The sequence below is a fragment of the Pleurodeles waltl genome, chromosome 4_1 (assembly GCF_031143425.1).
Source record: "Pleurodeles waltl isolate 20211129_DDA chromosome 4_1, aPleWal1.hap1.20221129, whole genome shotgun sequence".
Lineage (NCBI taxonomy): Eukaryota > Metazoa > Chordata > Amphibia > Caudata > Salamandridae > Pleurodeles > Pleurodeles waltl.
In genome coordinates, this window is record NC_090442.1 from 372120265 (window position 1) to 372140795 (window position 20531).

Genomic DNA, 20531 nt, shown 5'->3' on the forward strand with positions numbered 1-20531 from the left:
ATGTTGCTTGGTGATAGGAGACTGCACTTGCGATCAACCGTGACCGCCCAGGTGCATCTTGAGGGGGCCCTGGTGATGGTACAGTGAGTGGGTGCCGGGGGATGTTTGAAGGAGGGCCCCCCACCTGCTGGGTACTGACTGGGGACACCCCAGGGGCCCCATTGAACCTTTGTTGAACCCAGGGGGATCCCATCTGATTACAATCCCCTTGGCAGTAGGAGAATATGACTGAACTGAGTTGAATGGTACTGGAGGGGATGCATTGCAGCTTCCCTACCATTACAAAAGTTGTGGATCTGAGACACATGCACCCCTGGAGCCCCTGATTCCAACAGGACTCGCTCACTAGAGGGTTGCGCTGAGTTGAGTCCCCACTCAATGCGCTAGGAGCAGCAGATATCTGGCACCGGAGACAGTCAGAGGGGAACAGCCAGGACTTGCCACCAGAATGGGCAGACAACATCCATATCCTGCTGGCCCCACAGACCCCGGCATCCAACACCCCATACCCGTAAGCACAGAACCCCTGACTCAGTGCAACGCAGAAGACCCGACGATGTTTGATAAGCTGGTCCAGGTAGTTGTAGCCGTAGCCCAAGTTAGGCACTCTATGGAAACCCAGTTGGGAACACTGGCCCTGGAGCTTGGCTTTTTTGCAATACGACCACCGAAAGCTGGTAAAGTTTCTGAGGGGCAAAAGACACTCACTGAATTACGGTCACAAAAAAGTGAACACCAATCAGAGCTACGAGACCTCTGCAGTCAGGTTCAGCACCCGGAGATGCAAGCCGATGACACTGAGGGATGCTCCCACAGGAGTAACATCAGGCTCATTGGGATGCCAGAAGGGGCAGAGGGACCCTCTGGCGATTCTTGAAAACTGGTTCCGCTCCTTCACTCCAGACCTCACACCCTTCTACACACTGGAGAGGGCACATAGGGTCCCCTCCCACTGGCCGCCCCTGGGTCACCACTGCACCCCATGCTTGCTAAGCTCCTACCCTACTGGAACAGGCACACTATCCTACGGGCAGATAGAAAGATGGCATCGCTGTGGCTTGAAGACAAAACAGTGATGATATTTCCTGACTACACCAAACAAGTTCAACAACAGTGCTCTACATTCGTGGCAGTTAAACTCCATCTCTGAAAATTGTGACTTCAGTACTCACTACTCTTTCCAGCCCATCTACGGATCATTGTTAACAAGACACACTTCTTTACAGACCCTGCAGAGGTGACACAATGGCTAGACAGACGAGATGGCGATACCTCTGTATGCAGTGCTCGGGGGTCCCCTCGTTCTCGTCACTGGAGGCGGAGTTGGATACATAAGAGGGCGACCACCTCCCGAGGGGCCCCAGCCACCTCTCCAGACCATAAAACAGATCATCAAAGAGAGAAAGGCAGTGCTGACTGCTGCAACCCCCTGGGGATGGTGACAGATGAGGATTCAAAGGACCCAACCATCACTGCCTGTTGTCATGCAACAGATGGTGGATAGACTGATTAGAGGGATCGGGCTTAACGCCTTTGATTAACTACCCCATCTCGTAGGTGGCACAGACGAAACCACACTTATGGAGGCCGGGGGAAGCCATTTTACATGCAAAAAGATTACAATGGACATATGGCATGCTAGATTGAGAGCCTATCCCCCCATCACTTGACACTGAGTGGGGTGCCCCGCCATGAACTACACAATTGAACAGAATAGCCCAAGGAGTCAATGCAAGGCTGGTAGCAATCTCCGGTTTCCTAGCTGGCCCCGCATCGCAGAAGATGTCCCCAGCAGATATGCAAATGCAGCCCGCATCCACAGCTCTAGCCACCACACCCTCTACTCTGATATCCGACACTATATATTTACTGTTTGGGCGCCTCACCTGTTGTGAGGGGCTCCCCTTGTTCAACGTTCCCTTAGCATCCTCCTTTCTTATAATGCATGACCTTTTGCCATTCAGATGGCAGCACACTGAGCCTTTCATAAGGCAGAGATGCACAATTTTGCACACGCAGTTAGATGTAAGCATCCCTCTCCCCCAAGCAGGTCTACATCACCCCAATGACCACACCAATGACAGTTTGTGTCCTTACACTTAACTTAAGGGGCGTAGATACTGCACACAAGTGCTATGCAGTCTACTCCTACTTCTGGTGCCAGAATGCCAATATTATATTATTGCAAGAGACGCATACCTCCACGGAAGAAGTACCAAGGATCCTTTGCCATTGACGCAGAATCATTCATGCCACCACCTATTCTGCATATGCATGTAGGGCACTGATATGGGTACGGCCCAGACTAAATTTCAGGCAACAGGGGTCATTATCGACAAAGAGGGTCGCTTCGTATTATTAGAGGGGAGGCTGAGTGGGAAATCACTCTTAATAGGAAGCATATATGCCCTCAATGTGGAACAACACCTCCTCTGGGATCACCTGTCGGAATATCTTGCTCACAAGATACATCTCCTATGGCTCTTGGGGGGGCGACTACAACAGTGTTCTGGACACTCTCACTCACCCCTGTCCTGCACACTACCCTGTCACCAAGCGGTGCACCTCAAGACCTGGGTGGAGCACTGGTCTCTGAGAGATGTCTGGTGCGCATTGCACCCAGCTGAGAAACTTTACTCATTCTACTCCGTGCCCCACCACCTTTATGTCCGGCTGGACCGCTTCCTGAATTCCCATGCTCTACTCCCCTTGGCAATGTACGCCAAATACTGAGGAAGAATTATGTCAGATCATGCCGCTCATGTGGTAGACCTCACCTGGTTGCCCCTATGGCCTCCTGTCCCCGTCTGGCACCTTAGGCATATTGCGTTGGAAGATCCCACCTTGAGACATGCACTGGACACCCACATACAGCAATATTTCTTGGAAAATCACAACACTGCAGGGAGCCGTGCCAAACAGTGCGACTCCTGCAAGCCTGTCACACGGGGAACAGGTGTCAGCAGAACACTGGAGCGTGAGACAGGCAAAGCGGAGATGCGACTAGTTGCATTGGACAGGTACCCTGACTCCCAGATTGATACTACCACGCAGAGAATTCATGCACACGAAACACTCACCACTCAATTGGAATGCCTATGGTGTTTCAACATCATGGCCCATGCAGTGACAGTACATCAGGAGGTAGACAGGGCCAGGTGATTGCTTGCCTGGCTAATGCGGCAGGAAACAAGCAACACACCCATCACAGAAATATACTCTCAATTGGGGGATGCTGAGGGACCAGGACTCAATCCTGCAAGAATTCACACACTATTATGCACAAATGTAAAAAGGCCCCAGCCGCAGCCCCTACCCAGACCTTCGCTGACTTTTTGTCATGAATAACCATCCTGTGCATCCCCGCTGCCACCAAATTCAGCATCAGCTTTGCGACTCCTTTCCGCATGCAGTGGCCTTCATCCTGGACGTGGAGAAGGTATTCAATACCCTTTCATGGGACTATTTATTTCAGGTGCTGACATGCATGGGTGTGGGGGAACACCTACTGGCATCCACCCGCCTCCTGTACAGTAATCCTTCCTCCCGGGTCAGGTTGGGTCACCCAGTCTCCAATTCATTCCCTATTGTTGGAAATGGCCTTTCTGCAGGGTCACCCTCAAACTTTTTGCCTTCCTCCTTCTCTTTTTCTGACCTCATTTTTGCTGGCTTTAGGACTCTCAACACTTTACCACTGCTAATCAGTGCTGAAGTGCATATGCTCTCTCCCTAAAACATGGTGACATTGTCTCATACCCAATTGGCATATTTAATTTGCTTGTAAGTTCGTAGCAAAGTGCACTACATGTGCCCAGGGCCTGTAAATTAAATACTACTAGTGGGCCTGCAGCACTGGTTGTGCCACCCACATAAGTAGCCCTTAACAATGTCTCAGGCCTGCCACTGCAAGGCCTGTGTGTGCAGTTTCGCTGCCACTTCTACTTGGCATTTAAAAGTAATTGCCAAGCCTTAAACTCCCCTTTTCCTACATATAGGTCACCCCTAAGGTAGGCCCTAGGTAGCCCATAGGGCAGGGTGCAATGTAGCTAAAAGGAAGGACATGAATATGTGTATTCTGTATGCCCTGGTAGTGTAAAGCTCCTAAATTCGTTTTACACTGCTGTGAGGCCTGCTCCTTTCATAGGATAGCATTTGGGCTACCATCATATACTGTTTGAGTGGTAGATTCTGATCTGAAAGGAGTAACCAGGTCATATTTAACATGGCCAGAATGGTAATATAAAATCCTGCCTGTTGGTGAAGATGGATTTAATATTTCTATTCTAGATTACTAGATTACTATTCTAGAAATACCACTTGTAGAAAGTGAGCATTCCTCTGCATTTAAATCCTTCTGTGCCTTACAGTCCAGGTCTGGCTGGGTTAGTTGACAGCTCCCTTGTTCATTTCTCTCAGACAATCCCAAACACAGAATGCTCAGTCATACCTGCACACATCTGCATGCTGAATGGGTCTTCCTGGGCTGAGAGGTTGGAGGGCCTGACACTTACATGTCAAAGGACAGTGGCCTGCCGTTACACAATGGACTGCCAAACCCCCTACTGGGACCCTGGCAGACAGGATGGAACTGAAAGGGGACCTTGTGCACTTCTAAGCCACTCTTTGAAGTCTCCCGCACTTCAAAGGCACATTTGGGTATTTAAACAGGGCCTCTAACCCTACAAACCCAGACACTTCTGGACAAGATACCACTGGGGAAGCAATTCTGAACCAGAACCTGCAATCTGCCAAGAGAAGCTGCCTGGCTGCCCAAAGGACTCACCTGACTGCTTTACTGAAAAGGACTGATGCTCTGTTGTTGCCCTGCTGCCTTGCTATCCCCTGGCTCTGCTGAGAAGTACTCTCCAAGGGCTTAGATTGAGCTTGCCTCCTGTTTTCTGAAGTCTCAGGGCCAAAAAGACTTCATCTCTGCTTAGAACTCCTTGTGCGGTGAAATTCCGATGCACAGCCTGCCAGAAACAACGTACAGCTGCATCGCAGTGAGAAAATCACCGCACGGTGAACCGCAACGATGCAGCCTGGATCCCCAAGTGGAGATCGACGCAGCACCAGCGTTGCAACTGGAACTTCGATGCACGCCCCACTTGATTGACGCATAGCCAACCCAGAATGACGTAGTCTAACTTCCTGCAAGAAGAATCGACACAGCACCTGCAGTGTGACAGAAATTTACCCACCTCGCCCACCAGATCGACGCAGCTCCTGTGACTTCGTTCTGCACACCCAGGATTTCTCTGCATTGCCCCTGCAACCCAAAGAGGATCCAAGTCCGTGAGCTGGAAATCGACGCAAGGCCCTGGCTGGGTGAAAAATATCAATGCGTTGTCGGTGTGCGCCAGGAGAAACCGACGCACATCTCTCAGTTTTCCACGCATTTCCTCCTCTCCAGCCCCTTTCGGATATTTTATATGCAAACCAGGTACTTTGTGCTTGCAAGAGACACTAATTGCTTTTTTAAGAAATTAAGACTCTTTTTATCATTTTCTAAAGTGATATTTTAACGTGTACTTATCAAATCTTGATTGTTTTGACCTGTATTTAATCAGATAAATATTCTATATTTTTCTAAACCTGTGTGGTGTATTTTTGTTGTGTTTATACTGTGTTATTGCATGATTTATTGCACAAATACTTTACACATTGCCTTCTAAGTTAAGCCTGACTGCTCAGTGCCAAGCTACCACAGGGTGGGCTCAGGATGATTTGGATTGTGTGTGACTTACCCTGACTAGAGTGAGGGTCCTTGCGTTGGTAACCTGACGGCCAACCAAAGACCCCATTTCTAACCCCTATCCTGCTGGCAACGCACCAGGGCTGCCCACTGTTCCCCCTCCTGTTTGCTCTAGCAATGGAACCTGTGGCAAACCAACTGCAACAGTAGTACCCCATTGAGGTATTCCAGCTCCAATGGTTATCACGATGGACAGCTGGTTGCTATATAGTGAGGCTATAGGCCCCCAAGGTCCTCTTAACGCAGTCACCATTCGCAGCCTCCTATTCCCGAAGCTGGCATCCTACTCACCCTGGTCCCTGTAGGGCTTGGTAGTCCGCGCATGCATGTTGCGATGTCGTAGGCTATCCTGAGGTAGACCGTGCTATGCACCTAATGTCCTGCTGGTGGGCCTTTCCTGACCCCGAGGCTACTACACAGCACACCACTTAGTGGAGTGGACAGCGATCAACGTTACAACAGTGGGAGATCTATACCTAGATGGCCAATTACTCACAGTGAAAGATAATATATCGCTGGGGCAATTTCTCACCCATTGCAAACTATGCACGACCATGCAGGCACTATGGGGACAAACAGATTCTGAACCACAGCACCACCCCATCATAGAAAAAACATATACTATGGGCCTCAGCCATCACCTTATAACCTGGCTATATAAAGCCACGCTTGATTTTTCTGCGTAACCCCAGACCCACTTAGACAGTGATGGGAGACAGATTTGGGTAGGGAACTGAGCGACAGGAAATGGGAAACGGCATTGTCCCACCACAGGAAAGTCTCCCGTAATTCCCTCTAAAAAAATATTACCCCACGGCACACCTCACATGCCCACTCTGTCCCCAAGAAGAAGCAGACCTCCTGCACATGCTCTGGGCATGCCCAATGATTCACTCTTACTGGTCCACAATACATGATACCCTGAAGGAAATGTTGGAGCTACAAGACTTGAATACATAGAAGGCCAGTGCCCTAGGCATTTTTAATGTAAGAAAATGCATAAAGTGTGATCCCACTTCGGGGCATTGACGCTCCTGCTAGCAGTCAGCACAATCACACTACACTGGCGATCACCTGTCTCACCCTGAGTGGAAGCCTGGAGAGGAGCTGTGGCTAATGGGGTCAGAGGAGAAGGAGGCCCTATGTAGAAAGGAGGTGCTAGGCCGCCATTGCCACCCCATCTCACACCATTGGGCGATGATTTTCTCCCACTTCAAACAGCATCCCGGGGACAATACTAGGCCACCAGGAGGTATATCACCTATAGAGGCAGGTCTCTCTGCTTGCCTTCGTGACCCCCAGACAACACCCCCTACTATGCAATAAAAGGGGTAGACCCCCTTCAGCCCTTGGGGGACCCCTCCTTCCCTTGTGGCCAGTACAGCTGCCCCCAGCTAGTGTGCCCCCTAACTACACCCCTGCAAACTACATAATAACAACGTGCAATCTGCGTCAAAGTGCTGATCATGCCCAATATGTTCAAAGATAGTAAAGTCCGGCTTCCCTTGTTCTGCCTAGTTTTCTGACCCCTGAAGGCATACTCATCACCCGTAGCTCATCGTGCATCCCCATACCATCTACTACACATACATGAACTAGCACATAGCGATGCTACCGCACAGATGCTGCCCCTCGCTAAACAGACAGGAATACCCTTCCTTCCTTTTGAATTTGTGCGATGCACACAGATGACTTGATTTCAGCTGTTGTATGCTGAATGTTTGTCCCTTGTTTGAATAAAACAATAAAAATCTATAAAAGAAAACAAAGGTTCACAGTAATTTGCTGGGTGCCTGGCAATTTGTGCTATTGCTGTGGATTTCATCCACTGCTGAAGTATGTCTTCCGGGATTTGCACTCACTCACATTTGTTTTCCCTTTGAGTTCCTTTCAGTTGCAACCTTAAGGCCTTAGTTTGTTAAGGGGTATTTGTTTGATGCTGTGCCTGTATCTTCCTTGAATGTCACTAAAACCTCTTCTCCTGCTCTCTTACCTATTTGCGAGGATTGGTTTCTAGTCTTTCTTAATGATCACTGAAGTGTCCTTGGTAATTGTACCAGTAAGCAAAATATGTGTGTAGTTCCTATAACAGAAACATTGTTTTATTTTTCTCCTATGAGTACCAACATATTGAATCTATTTTGTTTTAGGAGTAAAGGATTTTCATTAGAAACCCTAAATGTACTTTTCAAACAGAAGTTCTCCAGTAGGATCCAGTCTTCATAATTACCACTATCTGGAACCCGAAGAACCTTCTGAACAGCTGTTTGCTTAATGTTGGTTGGCTTTATGGCAGAGGCCAATGTCATTCCTGCTCGACCTATGGAAGTTTGGTACTCAGTTGTCCTAGAGATCATTTCTCTAACAATATCTTCAAGGACCGTGAAGGCATGACAAGGCCTGTTGCAATGTCAACAAAGTACTATTGCTTGGATTTGACCTGAACTCCTTTTCAACAGGGAGCCTAGCAAATTTCAAACAGGTGCTTATTGAACACCCCACCATTGCTTATAACATGGTTTTTGCCAAAATTAGTTAGGTACAAAAATGAGACAATCATTTGTTTATCAAGAAATATTAAGTGGGTTGGGGGCACCCAACACTATCCAGTTGCTGTCTTCCTCTTGATGTTTGCAAAATGGATTGCCTATTTGGTTTTTGGAATGTGTATGATTCTCCTAATTTGAGAAAAAAATATATTCTGATGGCTTAGCCTTGGGCAGGTGTTAGTTGGTCTTCCTAAAAACACAACTAGATTAGGCTATGAAATATATTTTTACTGACTGTGATCCTCAGATGTACAAATTAAAACAAATCAGAAGGAAAAGCATGAACAAGTTCAGTTATGTCATTGCCGGACAGTTCCTTTGTCCCACCCAGTGCAGTTTCTTAGTGTATGTGCAGGTGTAAATCTTGTGATCAGTGACACTAAACTTATGATACATGGGAATGGTTGACCTCTCACTGTTTCCTTTTTGCACATGGTAAGCACAGGGCATTGTGCTTGCCTCAATAACCTCTGCAGTGAGTTTTTGATCCAGCTCAAGACTAAAGAGAGAACCACTGTAAAGCAATTCTTTTTGGAGGTGTGTGCATGCATACTTGGTCTGAAACTGTCAGTTTTCTGCAAGAGGTGCTACAGAGTCCTAATTAAAGCATTTCCTTTATTTTTGGATTACACTTGACTATCAGGAGCACCATAAAATACTGGGTTTGTTGGCAGTTCTATGTTTACCTAACAGCTGAGAATTAAAAGCGTCTATGTTATTGATATGAATATGAATATCCATTCCATAATTCTCAACTGAAACTGATTTGGGGCAGGGGATGAGCTTGGCACACATAGTGCAGGTCAATTCTCTGAGCTCAATGAGCTATTCACCTGGGATGGAGGGGAAATATGTTCTGTGTTGGGATTAAGCATGTGAGAAAGAGCTGTTGCACCGTTTCTGCAGGATCACAACTTCATCCCACACGCAGTGGTCGTGAGGTTTCAAATGAGACCTCACGCAGCCTGGGGCAAGAGGGTGAACAGAAAATCTTCACTATTTCAGTCAAGTGAACTATTAATTCAAATTGCATTTCGAGGGTGCTGGGCGGAGGGGGGCTTTACTGCCCACAAGATGGTCGTGGGCAGTGCAGGACAGTCATTGCAAAGGGGCTGTCAGTGACTGTCACCAGCCCCAGCAGTGAAGTGGCCACTGGTAATGAGAGCCTTGCCATCCACTGTGTAAACTGAAGACGGGTATCAAGTTTCAGCAATGGTAGTATGCTTAGAGTATTTACTTTTAGAATCCACTGAGTTGCTTTACTGGTACTTGAATAGTATTGCAACGTATTGTCTCAAATGATGTAAGTAACTATCAACGATGTTTTCCTTAATGTAAATAAAGGCAACCAATATTTATATTTGATGTTTATATGGGAAATCAATGTAGCCAGATACTTTTTACTCTGCACGGCAATGTACATCGCCTACAACTACGACATTCATGTACAGTTTGGAAATATTTCTCTATTGTGTGATTAAAAACGAATAATTTGGCAGTTTAAAAAACAATTCTGAATTAAACTGGACTAGCAAAGATTTAAATATCTACCAGAAGTTACAACACAGATGGTCACGGTATGGATTTACAGAGAAAATATTAGGTATGTACTTTCGATTCCGCTCCCTGATGCTTTTGGTCACTGTTTAGATGTGTCTTTGCAGGAAATGGCGGCACCTAGATGATTGCTGAGTCACATTGAGAGGACTGTTTGACTTGCTATGGGCAGGGAAAGAGGGTGAGAGAAAGAGCCCTCCACGTGCTCTGACAGACAATTGATAATGTTTCTGCTGCGTATTCATTTGGGGGACAAGATCGGCACATCACCAGTTTCATGCCCCTCCGTTCGAAGAAGTGGTAAATGACGTGTCGGGACTTATCTGCTATGCCACAATTAACACGCTCGTCAGACACCCATATCATCAGTATGCAAGGCGGCAGCAGAATACCATTGTGTACTGTACCTTCTGTCCCGGTTTAATGTAAGCCTTGACATGCTTAAGGACTGGCTTCAGGTTACTTTCATAACGGACGCACAAATCGTGGATTTTTATTTCACCGTTCTGTGGCCAGTCTTCAGGAACCTGTGAAAGGTCTGAAATAAAAAATAAAGTTGTCAGACATAAGTCACATGTCTGCAGCATTACACTTGGCAAGTCTTATGATCCTTGTCGCATATCTGTTTTGCACCTTTTTCAGTATGCACCAGTAGCTCCCGTCCGAGTGAAAAGGGAGAAAATGTACTAAAATGTAAGGAGAGCTACACCAATGAAGGATAGCATACAAGCATTTATTTATTTAGATTTAGAGAGTACAAAGTGAACACATTTTGCTCACTTAACAAAGGGCATGAGAAATGCAAGTGTTTGACCACGACCACTATATTGCTTTAGACCTGTCACTGGTGAAACTAATAAGCACAGCGGTGCAGATGAGGGTCGGAACCACACGACAAATGTCTTATGACTGCAGCTACCACATAGATTGGGGGAAGGAGCCCTGCAAAAGATCCATAACTACAACTAGTGAGTAGGGAGAGCACAAGCCATTGATTTGAGATGTGGAAGTGTGAGCTCGGTGACTGAAAGTAGCTGTGGGCAAATTATACCAATCAGATTCTCCAAGTTGGTCAGAAACCTGGTTTTACTGCATAAAACCATAATCCTGTGACGACCACTGGCAGCTAGATGTTACTCTTTCGCTTTCGAAGTGTTTTACCATATCTTAACAGATCGCATGTACCACTACAGGTTATGAGTCTAAAATGGCCAGTCATTGGTGGTACATGAAAGGTCAAACCCGGTCTCCTTCATGCAGATACAAATATGAGCCAGATCTGACCCCAGGACGGCAAGATGTGGTCTTGAATTCTGCCTGTTGGGTGGGGATGGAGTATTCATGTCATCACCTCTTTCAGTGGTTGAAATATATACCTGCACGATGTGCTGCATCCTGGTGCGCATCCAGATCTACAAGAGTAGAGGACTTTGATAGGGTGGTAGCCTTACAAATAGCAAAGAAATGTCACTATTTACCTGGTTGCTGGCTAAATAGCAGACATTATGTACTGTTTGAACGGCAGCTTTGCAAGCAGCGAATAAACTTCATTATTCACCTGGTGGCTGACTAAATAGCAGACAGCACAATTTGGCTAGTAGCCATCTAAATAGCACACAAATACCACACAAAATTCAGCTGCTGTCTAAATAGCTTGCCTTTATTATTTTTATGACTAGCACAGATTCCAACATGTGCTTACCACCTGGTAGAACTGAAAAGAACTAGTGAACACAATTGGCACCCATCTCCTTATGCAAATTAATGTTAAAACTGGCTTAAATACAATTTGCACTCAAATAGCACTAACCCATGGGTCTAGACGTCTCAATAGCCAATGAAGAGAATGTTTGAATGTTTCCAAGTTAATTTGGAAGGCATGGCACAGAATGGCACTCCATTTTACCAAGGGTCAAGATACAGGGGGTGATTCTGATTCTGGCGGGCGGCGGAGGCCGCCCGCCAGAATTCCGCCCCCAAAATACCGCGCCGCGGTCAAAAGACCGCGGCGGGTATTTCAAGTTTTCCCCTGGGCTGGCGGGCGGCCGCCAAATGGCCGCCCGCCAGCCCAGGGGAAAACGACCTTCCCACGAGGATGCCGGCTCGTAATCGAGCCGGCGGAGTGGGAAGGTGCGACGGGTGCATTTGCACCCGTCGCGTATTTCACTGTCTGCCAAGCAGACAGTGAAATACTTGTAGGGGCCCTCTTACGGGGGCCCCTGCAGTGCCCATGCCAGTGGCATGGGCACTGCAGGGGCCCCCAGGGGCCCCGCGACCCCCCCTACCGCCATCCGGTTCCCGGCGGGCGGACCGCCGGGAACTGGATGGCGGTAGGGGGGGTCGGAATCCCCTCGGCGGCGCAGCTAGCTGCGCCGCCTTGGAGGATTCAACAGGGCAGCGGTACACTGGCGGGAGACCGCCAGTGTTGCCGGTCTGACCGCGGCTTTACCGCCGCGGTCAGAATGCCCTGCGGGGCACCGCCGGCCTGTCGGCGGTGCTCCCGCCGACCCTGGCCCCGGCGGTCTAAGACAGCCGGGGTCAGAATCACCCCCACAGTGACTTGAAAGGCCCACTATGGAGCTGTCACATACTCCACAACTGCTTCTGCTCTGTTACATTTACGCCAAGAGATGGTCAGTGATTAAGATGATTAGATCCTTTGCAAGACATGGGGATGCTGTTTACCCATCTATAGTTATGTACTCTTGCTTAGCAAAAAATCATGAGAATGCCCCAGGGCAAAATATAAGATTAAAAAAAGGTTCAATGTTATCATAGCCCCTCGTTTTCTGCCCATTGGTTTCATGCAACAAAACAGTGCATACTGGAATAAGTAATTCTGGTTTAGTCCAATTAAGCAATTCAAACCAAACTACCTGAAAATAATGATTTGTAAATGCAAAGGCAAAAACTGCAAAAGTTTTATCCTAGTGTCATGGTGCCATCTGATAATTTGGATGATCTTTTAAAAATAGAAACAATTGCATAGTGCTGGTTAAGCACGTCATCAACATGTGTTAAACCCATTCAAATTTAAATGCAAATATCTTTGATAGACGTTATATATCAGTCATATTTCTGAGAGAAACCTCTCAGAGGACATGAGCTCACAACTCAACCCACACACTAACATATTTTCCAGCCCAAGAAAGTACTTTAATCTCACAGCAAAATGAAACACTGCACAATTCAAATAGGAATACAGTAACACCTGTGGTGCCCTCGCCCCACTCTAGGAGTCCTGCTAATTTCTAGAGTCCCATTTAGGAAGTCATTGATTGACTGGCACTCAATCCTTTTATTGCTGAGCCCCATTTTAGCAACTAGGTAAAGACGTGGCTTTTATGGCATTGCCGGGTGCATTCCACGAGTCTGCTCCTGCAGCAATGGTGACTTCGATGATGCAGGACCATGGAAGCTCATGACAAGGGTCAATGGGCGGTGATTAGCACAAAAAGCCTGCATTGTGGGTGTTTGTCTTCAACAGGTGTGGATTCCGGACTGGATACAGACAGAGTCTTGATTTCAGCAGTTGCAATCCTCAGGCTGGATCTCCAGTGGGTGCTTGCCTTCAGCATTTGCAGACTCCCAGGATGGTTGAGGGCTTTTGGATCAGTGGTGACGTCAGGTCCTAATGTGTGGCAGCCTAATCATCAAGCAGCGGTGCACTATACTCTTAACACATGGCATGGATGCCAGATGACACAAGGTTGCTCTTTAGTTGAATGTCTTGGTGCAGTTCACTGCCCATGGAAAGCAGTCGACCCCTCGTGACACAGGTCAACTCCTGACTTCCCTCCACCTGGCAGTGAGGTTTTGCTGGGTGTTTCTATTGCCAGGAAAATCCTAGGCTTCTTATCCTGGACACTCTTCTTCCATCTAAAACAAGGCAGGCAGGCTTTCAGGGACTAAGCAGAGCCTTAGGTGCTCCAGCAAAAAGTGCAGACTTCATATGATGTCTGATTACCTTCAGAAGACTGGTTATCGTGGAGACACCAGCCCTTGTCACACAACAGCTCTTCAAGTATTCTGCAGAGCCCTCCTTTCCTTAATCATGAAGAACTTAGAACTTGAATGATATGGGATGGATTGGTTGCTTGTGATGAGTGATAAAGCAGGTAAAGGCAACACCAGGACAAGATAAAGCATGTTGATGGTAGGTTTAGAGTGGATCTCAGGAGCAGACACCATCACTGCTTTGGTGGAACATTGCGGAACTGGGCAAAACTCGGAACTGGATTGTTGAAGCCAATTCAACAGGCTGTGGCTGGAGGTTACAGAGGGAGTCGACCATGATAACAATCCAGGCTACTCAAGGAATGCCATAGCAGACTGCAATAAATCACAAGTAAACTCCTATTCTCTGAGTCCTTCTTAAAGTGATGTGATGGTAGGACTGCAAAAGAGAAGTGGATCAAGCCAGGTTTTAAAAGGATGGAGTGAGGAGTACTTTTATAGCTGATTGCCCAATCTGAATATCGCAGGACGTAGGGCCATTCTAGTAGAAGCTGCAATACTTGGAAATCAAATGCTTTAGGCTATCCAGGATCCTGTTTGAACTCCACTATATATAAAGGATAGAGAAAAAGATGAAAGATTGGGGAAGATTCGAGCTACACACACGAGCTAGCCATTGCCTCTTCTTTCTCTCAAGTAGGGATTGTGAATGGAAAAAAAGTTGAATATTCTCAAGCGGAGGGTGAGCATTCAAGCTACATACGAGAGAAAATTACTGCCACCTCTTTATCTCATAGACATCAATTAGGAGTCACCAGGGGTCCCAGTTGTGACCCCTTTGCTGCTGCAGGAAAACATTGCCGAGTTTGTTTGGGACCCCTTTCGCCAAAATGAAAACAGACTTGATTTGGCTTATTTCCTACCTTTGTCAAACCACAATTTAGAGCAACACAACATAACTATGCTGAGTTTTTTAGCAGACCCAGACTGTGGAAGACAACTTTTAACTATTTTTGCTCTTTACCACTGTTTCGAGTCCAGTTTTATTCACAGCAATTGTTTGCAGCTACCCGCAGTGCTGTAGGTCAGGGGCCTTACAGCCTTAGATCAGAAATAATTTCTAATGAAGCCCCACTCACATCAGTGATCACACACATACATACACACAACCATTGAATACAACCATGCTGGCTTTCTTACTTGACACAGTATCTCATTGCTCTGTCACAAACTGCGACAAGTGCAATTTAGAGGGTATTTGGCAGAAGAACCAGATACCTGGAGTTGTAAGATATTTTGTTTTATCTAGTTTATGAACCTGTGAAATGTTGTGATCAAACTAAGAAAACCAAGGGCTCAGTTTAATTCTTTGTGGTAAGGATATGTTACAATGGCGACAGAGTATCCTCACCACCAAGAATGGAGTCCGCCCGCCGCATTTAGATGCGGGCGGACCTTCAGGTTAATCACTACTCTGACTCCCCCACACTTATCCCTCTCTGAGGGCCCTGGGGAGTAAAAGCAGTTGGAGAAATGGCTACATGTATGGCCACCCACTATGGGTGAGCGGACATGTAGTCATTTTTTTCTGTATCTTAGCACCTGGTAAAACCTGGCAGTAAGGAACAGTAAAAACAATTTAATGCTACCCCGCCATGAAGAAAGCCTCCCAGGGCTAGGGGAGCATTACTTTTTTCTTTACAAAAAGATAATCCTGTTTCTGGATTTTCTTTTTGAAAATAAACAAGATTACTGTTTGTTACAGGGCTGCATCCTTCTGGCACAGCCCTGAAATATACAGTAAAAGGCATGTGACAACAGTTCCTTTCAATGTCTTAATAAATTACAACCTGCTAGGCATCATTTATAAATTTGGAGGGCGGAGTAGTCATTGCCTGGTGGATGTAAAGTCTTCCGCTAGGCCAATGGTGGCTACTCCATCCGCCAAAGATTCAATCGGGCCCGAAGTCTTATCTAAACACAGTGTCAATATACACTATAACACTACTTTACTACTTTACTAATATGTAAAAGCCTTCACTAGTTGCAGAATTAAACACACAGAGCCTCCAAGGAGAGCTTTTCACAACAACGAATACCACTGACAGTTGATTTGTCCTCTGAATCCAGTTTTGATGGTACTAAAACACATTCTGTTAGCTGTAATGTATTATAAGATTTTAGGTTTGACATATGTGTAACTGGTGGTATGGAAAATAATACATTTTAAGATCAAGTATTGATTATGGCAACTAAAGAAGCATTTGGGAATCGTGACTCAATTTTGTTACTTTCAAACGCAGAAATTATTCTATAGGATGATGCATTTCATGAGAAAACACAATGCAAGTGTCATGTGCAAAAATAATTTCCCAGTCTGTTCACTGAAAGAAAATGAAGCACAGTTATCGGTAGTATATTAGTTTATTATTCAATAAAGCCATAAACATCAATTAAAACACACTAATCAAAAACATATAAATAATGATCTAAAATAATACACGTCAATTCTGATATAACAGAACATTCAAATCGTGCATACAGTGCAATCATACAGACATTATTTCTCATTTGGACAACGCGTGTTAACACAGGGTTTGCTGGACCTGCAATTAACCAACTTAACCTACACTGCGAAAGCGCTAAGGTTTTTGTATAAAACTGGCACACAACCTGTGCGGTGTGCAGATCCACGCAAGAGGTGCTGACATTTAGCCAGGAGGGCAGATGAGGTAAAATCAGACTGACGGGTTAGATATAACATAAGGTGCGAAAGTGCTGACATTGATGTATAGATCTGAACAGCAGCCTCAGCAGTGTTGAAGAAACTAATATTTAGCTAACGCTAATGTTATCAGACACATACAGGTAGGTCCAATATATCAGCACGTGCAAATAGCGCATACAGTGCAATTGTAAGGGCTTGTTTTCTCGTTTGGACAACACCCTTTAATACAGGATTTGTTTGACCTGCGAAGCCCAGCTTGGCATTTACTACAAAGGTGACAATGTTGTTCTATTAAAGTGGCACACAGCCTATACACTTTGCTAATTCACATTATGAGTCCTAATATTTGGCCATGGGGACAGATAGAGGCCCTCATTCTGACCTTGGCGGGCGGCGGAGGCCGCCCGCCAAAGTCCCGCCGTCAGGTTACCGTTCCGCGGTCGAAAGACCGCGGCGGTAATTCTGACTTTCCCGCTGGGCTGGCGGGCGGTCGCCTTCAGACCGCCAGCCAGCCCAGCGGGAAAGAGGCTTCCACGATGAAGCCGGCTCGGAATCGAGCCGGCGGAGTGGAAGCTGTGCGACGGGTGCAGTTGCACCCGTCGCGTATTTCACTGTCTGCGCAGCAGACAGTGAAATACATGTAAGGGCCCTCTTACGGGGGCCCCTGCAATGCCCATGCCAGTGGCATGGGCACTGCAGGGGCCCCCAGGGGCCCCGCGACCCCCCCTACCGCCATCCGGATCTCGGCGGTCCGACCGCCGGGATCTGGATGGCGGTAGGGGGGGTCGGAATCCCCGCGGCGGTGCAGCAAGCTGCGCCGCCGCGGAGGATTCAATGGGGCCGCGGTACACTGGCGGGACCCCGCCAGTGGTGCCGGTCCGACCGCGGCTTTACCGCCGCGGTCGGAATCCCCATTGGAGCACCGCCGGCCTGTCGGCGGTGCTCCCGCGGTCCTCCGCCCTGGCGGTCAAAGACCGCCAGGGTCAGAATGACCACCAGAGTGATTTCAAACTAACAGGATAAAATATATCATCAAGTGCAGAAGAGCTAACAATAATGTGTAAAGCTGGGAGGCAGCCTAAGCAGTAAGCAAATTTACGTAAAGGGTGTTGATATTTAGCCGGAGGACAAAATAGGAAAATGTCAGCCAGTGCTCGACCTGGGGATAGGAAGCAGCAAAACAGCATGGTCCCCAGCAGCCCGTCAGGTGTAGGCACATAAAAGAGTTCTTTTCCAAAGGCCTTCTTTGCCGTTCATGTACCTCACCTAGGACTGTACATCGGCCTTAACAAGAGATTTAAAAATGTCCAGGAAATGTATCAGTCTAATGTTCAACATTGTGTTCCTTTGGTCCAGTGACTCCATCAGCTCCGATCTCCTGGACCTGATCTCTAGATTACTGAATAATTTTTTCAGCAGACCTCTTCACTGAATAGCCAGGGCAGGTCAAATACATATGGCTTTCAGTAGGGTTTCATCTGCCTGGTGACATGGGAGGCAGTGCTTAGTTTGTAAATAAAGAGGTGCCGGTGCCCAAAACACGCGTCTGCTGCAATTAAATGTGTGAACGTGGAATGCTGAGGCGCCGTAATCCTGAAGCCATCTCGGGCCTCTTCAATCCAGATAAAGCCTCTCCCTGCCCCGTCAGCTCACTCCTGCAGCTTTTTACTTTCTTCCTTTGTGACGCTTTTTCGTCTTTCCGGTCCTCCGTCTTCCGCATATGTGTCTTTTGCTCGCAGCAAATGCTTGAGGCAGAAGACTAAGCGCCCGCCCTATAAAATAAGTGCTGATGCTCAGCACCGGAAACAACAAGCACAAATTAAGCACTGATAGGAGGCACTTCTTATCCCCTCGTTGGTCGTCTTCCCTCCATTTTGGAGGAAAATCTAATATTGGAATATAACTGAATCTTAATGCCAATAAACTCTGTTTTATCTTCGGGTGATAAGTAGCTTCCAGGAGGGGTGACTCTCTTTGAAAGACAAACAATTTCAGCACCAACCACCCATGCGACTGCTTGCACACCTTTTCCTTATTGTTTGTCCAGCTTTGCAGTTTAATACATTTATTTACTGCTCAGACTAGACTAAAGTGCCTTCGGCAGCTGACCGCAAGTTATGGCAGCATTTGATGAATGCCACAGGCCTGGCGTGTGTCTGCTTTGTTAATGAAAACTCCAGCCTCTCTTGGGCAGGCAATGCCCATCTGGGTAATCGGAATTGTTGTTTTTTGGATCTTATCAAGATTTTATCAAGCAGATTGGCCTCTGCACCTATCCTTATTTTCGATCCATAGGAAAGAGTAGGTAGTAATTTGGCCTTTATTACTGTTACCAGTGGTTTGAGATTATGACCCTGAATGGATCTTGCCAATATCGCAAAGGTATGGTTGAGTGCTTGACCTTTCCTTTGATCGCCTCTCTTTGCAGTACAATTGTTGCTCTTGCATCTATTTTAACCCCTTGGATGCGGGCATCGGCCACTGGGCGACGCCCGCACTACCTCCCTGGTGAGGGTCACGACCAGTGGGCGACACCAGGGAGGGGGTTAATAAATCCTCGGGTGCATCGCACCCGACGATTTTTTTAAAAAAAATTGTTCCCCGGAAGACACGGAAGCTCTTCCGTGTCTCCCCCGCCCCCCACCCGCCCCTTTATGACATCAGCACGCCGCGAGGCGTGCTGACGTCACTTTGTGGATTTCCCCATCGGAGAAGGAAGCGGCCTTGTGGCCGCTTCCTGCTCCAATGGGGAAAACAGCCACAAACAGCCTTCCCCACGTCCGGGAAGGCCTCGTAAGAAAGGGGAGGCTCTCCCCTTTCGTACGAGGCCTTCCTGAAAGTGTTTCCTGGCCCCCGATCGCAGCACAGCTGCGATTGGGGGCCAGGAAACACCACTAGACACCAGGGATTTCACTTGGGGGGGTCGGCCCCTCGGAAAACGGGACGGCCCACCTCCCCGGGGCATATTCTTTTTTTTAAAAAGGTAGGCGCCCCCCTAGGGGCAAATTTTTTTTTTTTTTTTTAAAGAAAAAGAAATGGATAGGGGGTCGCCCGTGGGCAGGGCAACCCCCTGTGGGGGCAATATTTTTATTAGTTGTTGTAGGGTTTCCCTGGGGGCCATTTTGGCCCCTGAGGAAACCATGCAACAACTAAAAAAAATATAGATCTATATATATATATATATATATATATATATATATATCTCTACATGGATATAGCTATAGATATATTTAGATATATGTATATATATATATAGATCTATCTATAGATATATCTATGTAAATAGATATATATATATAGAGATAGGTCTATATATATATATAAACATATATATATATATAGATCACTTTTGTCAATACGTGTGTGGTTTCCCTGGGGGCTGCGATCAGCCCCCAGGAAAACCAGACCCACATATAAAAGTGATATAGTTGTTAGTTTGGCATCAATAAATAGGCACTATTGAAACTTCATGAAGTGCAGTGAATACTTTTGGTAAATTATATATATATATATATATATATATATATATATATATATATATATATATTTGCCACCAGTTGTCTTGCAGTTGCAGCTTGCGTCTTCAAAGCAATGCACATACTTCAACTGACGCTTTTCAACTGTAGCTTTTAGGCAGCAATAAAAAAGTCAAGTAAGTATTGTGATTATGTTTCTGCTACAAAAGGGTCAGACTTGTCTAGTGGCAGTTTTAGTGCCATAAAGAAGCGCAGAAGGTTTATATGCCTACTGCAAAGAGCAAATCTGTATTTTATGTAAATAGCTGAGTACATTAGTAAAGTCAGCCATTACCTGCGCTATAATACAAATGAAATGTATGTGCGGGTGGAGGACGGCTATGGAGAGATGAAGGGCACTTTTGCTGGGTGGTAATGAAGGAATCCGAGGAGGAGGGAGTGGGAGTTCCAATAATGATTGTTGGAATGGGCGCAGGAGGTGCCAAAGACTGTGACGAATGGTATGTGACAAG

General features: G+C 46.6%; 1 protein-coding gene across 4 annotated transcripts in view; it reads right to left on the reverse strand.

The window, feature by feature from the left end:
- Positions 1-20531, reverse strand: part of ABCC9 (ATP binding cassette subfamily C member 9) — an 843291-nt gene that overhangs the window by 102391 nt on the left and 720369 nt on the right. For all 4 annotated transcript variants that reach the window (XM_069228541.1, XM_069228540.1, XM_069228543.1 and 1 more), the window contains one exon: positions 10266-10396. In XM_069228541.1, coding sequence (XP_069084642.1) covers positions 10266-10396 — 131 coding nt within the window. The remainder of the gene's footprint in view (positions 1-10265; positions 10397-20531) is intronic.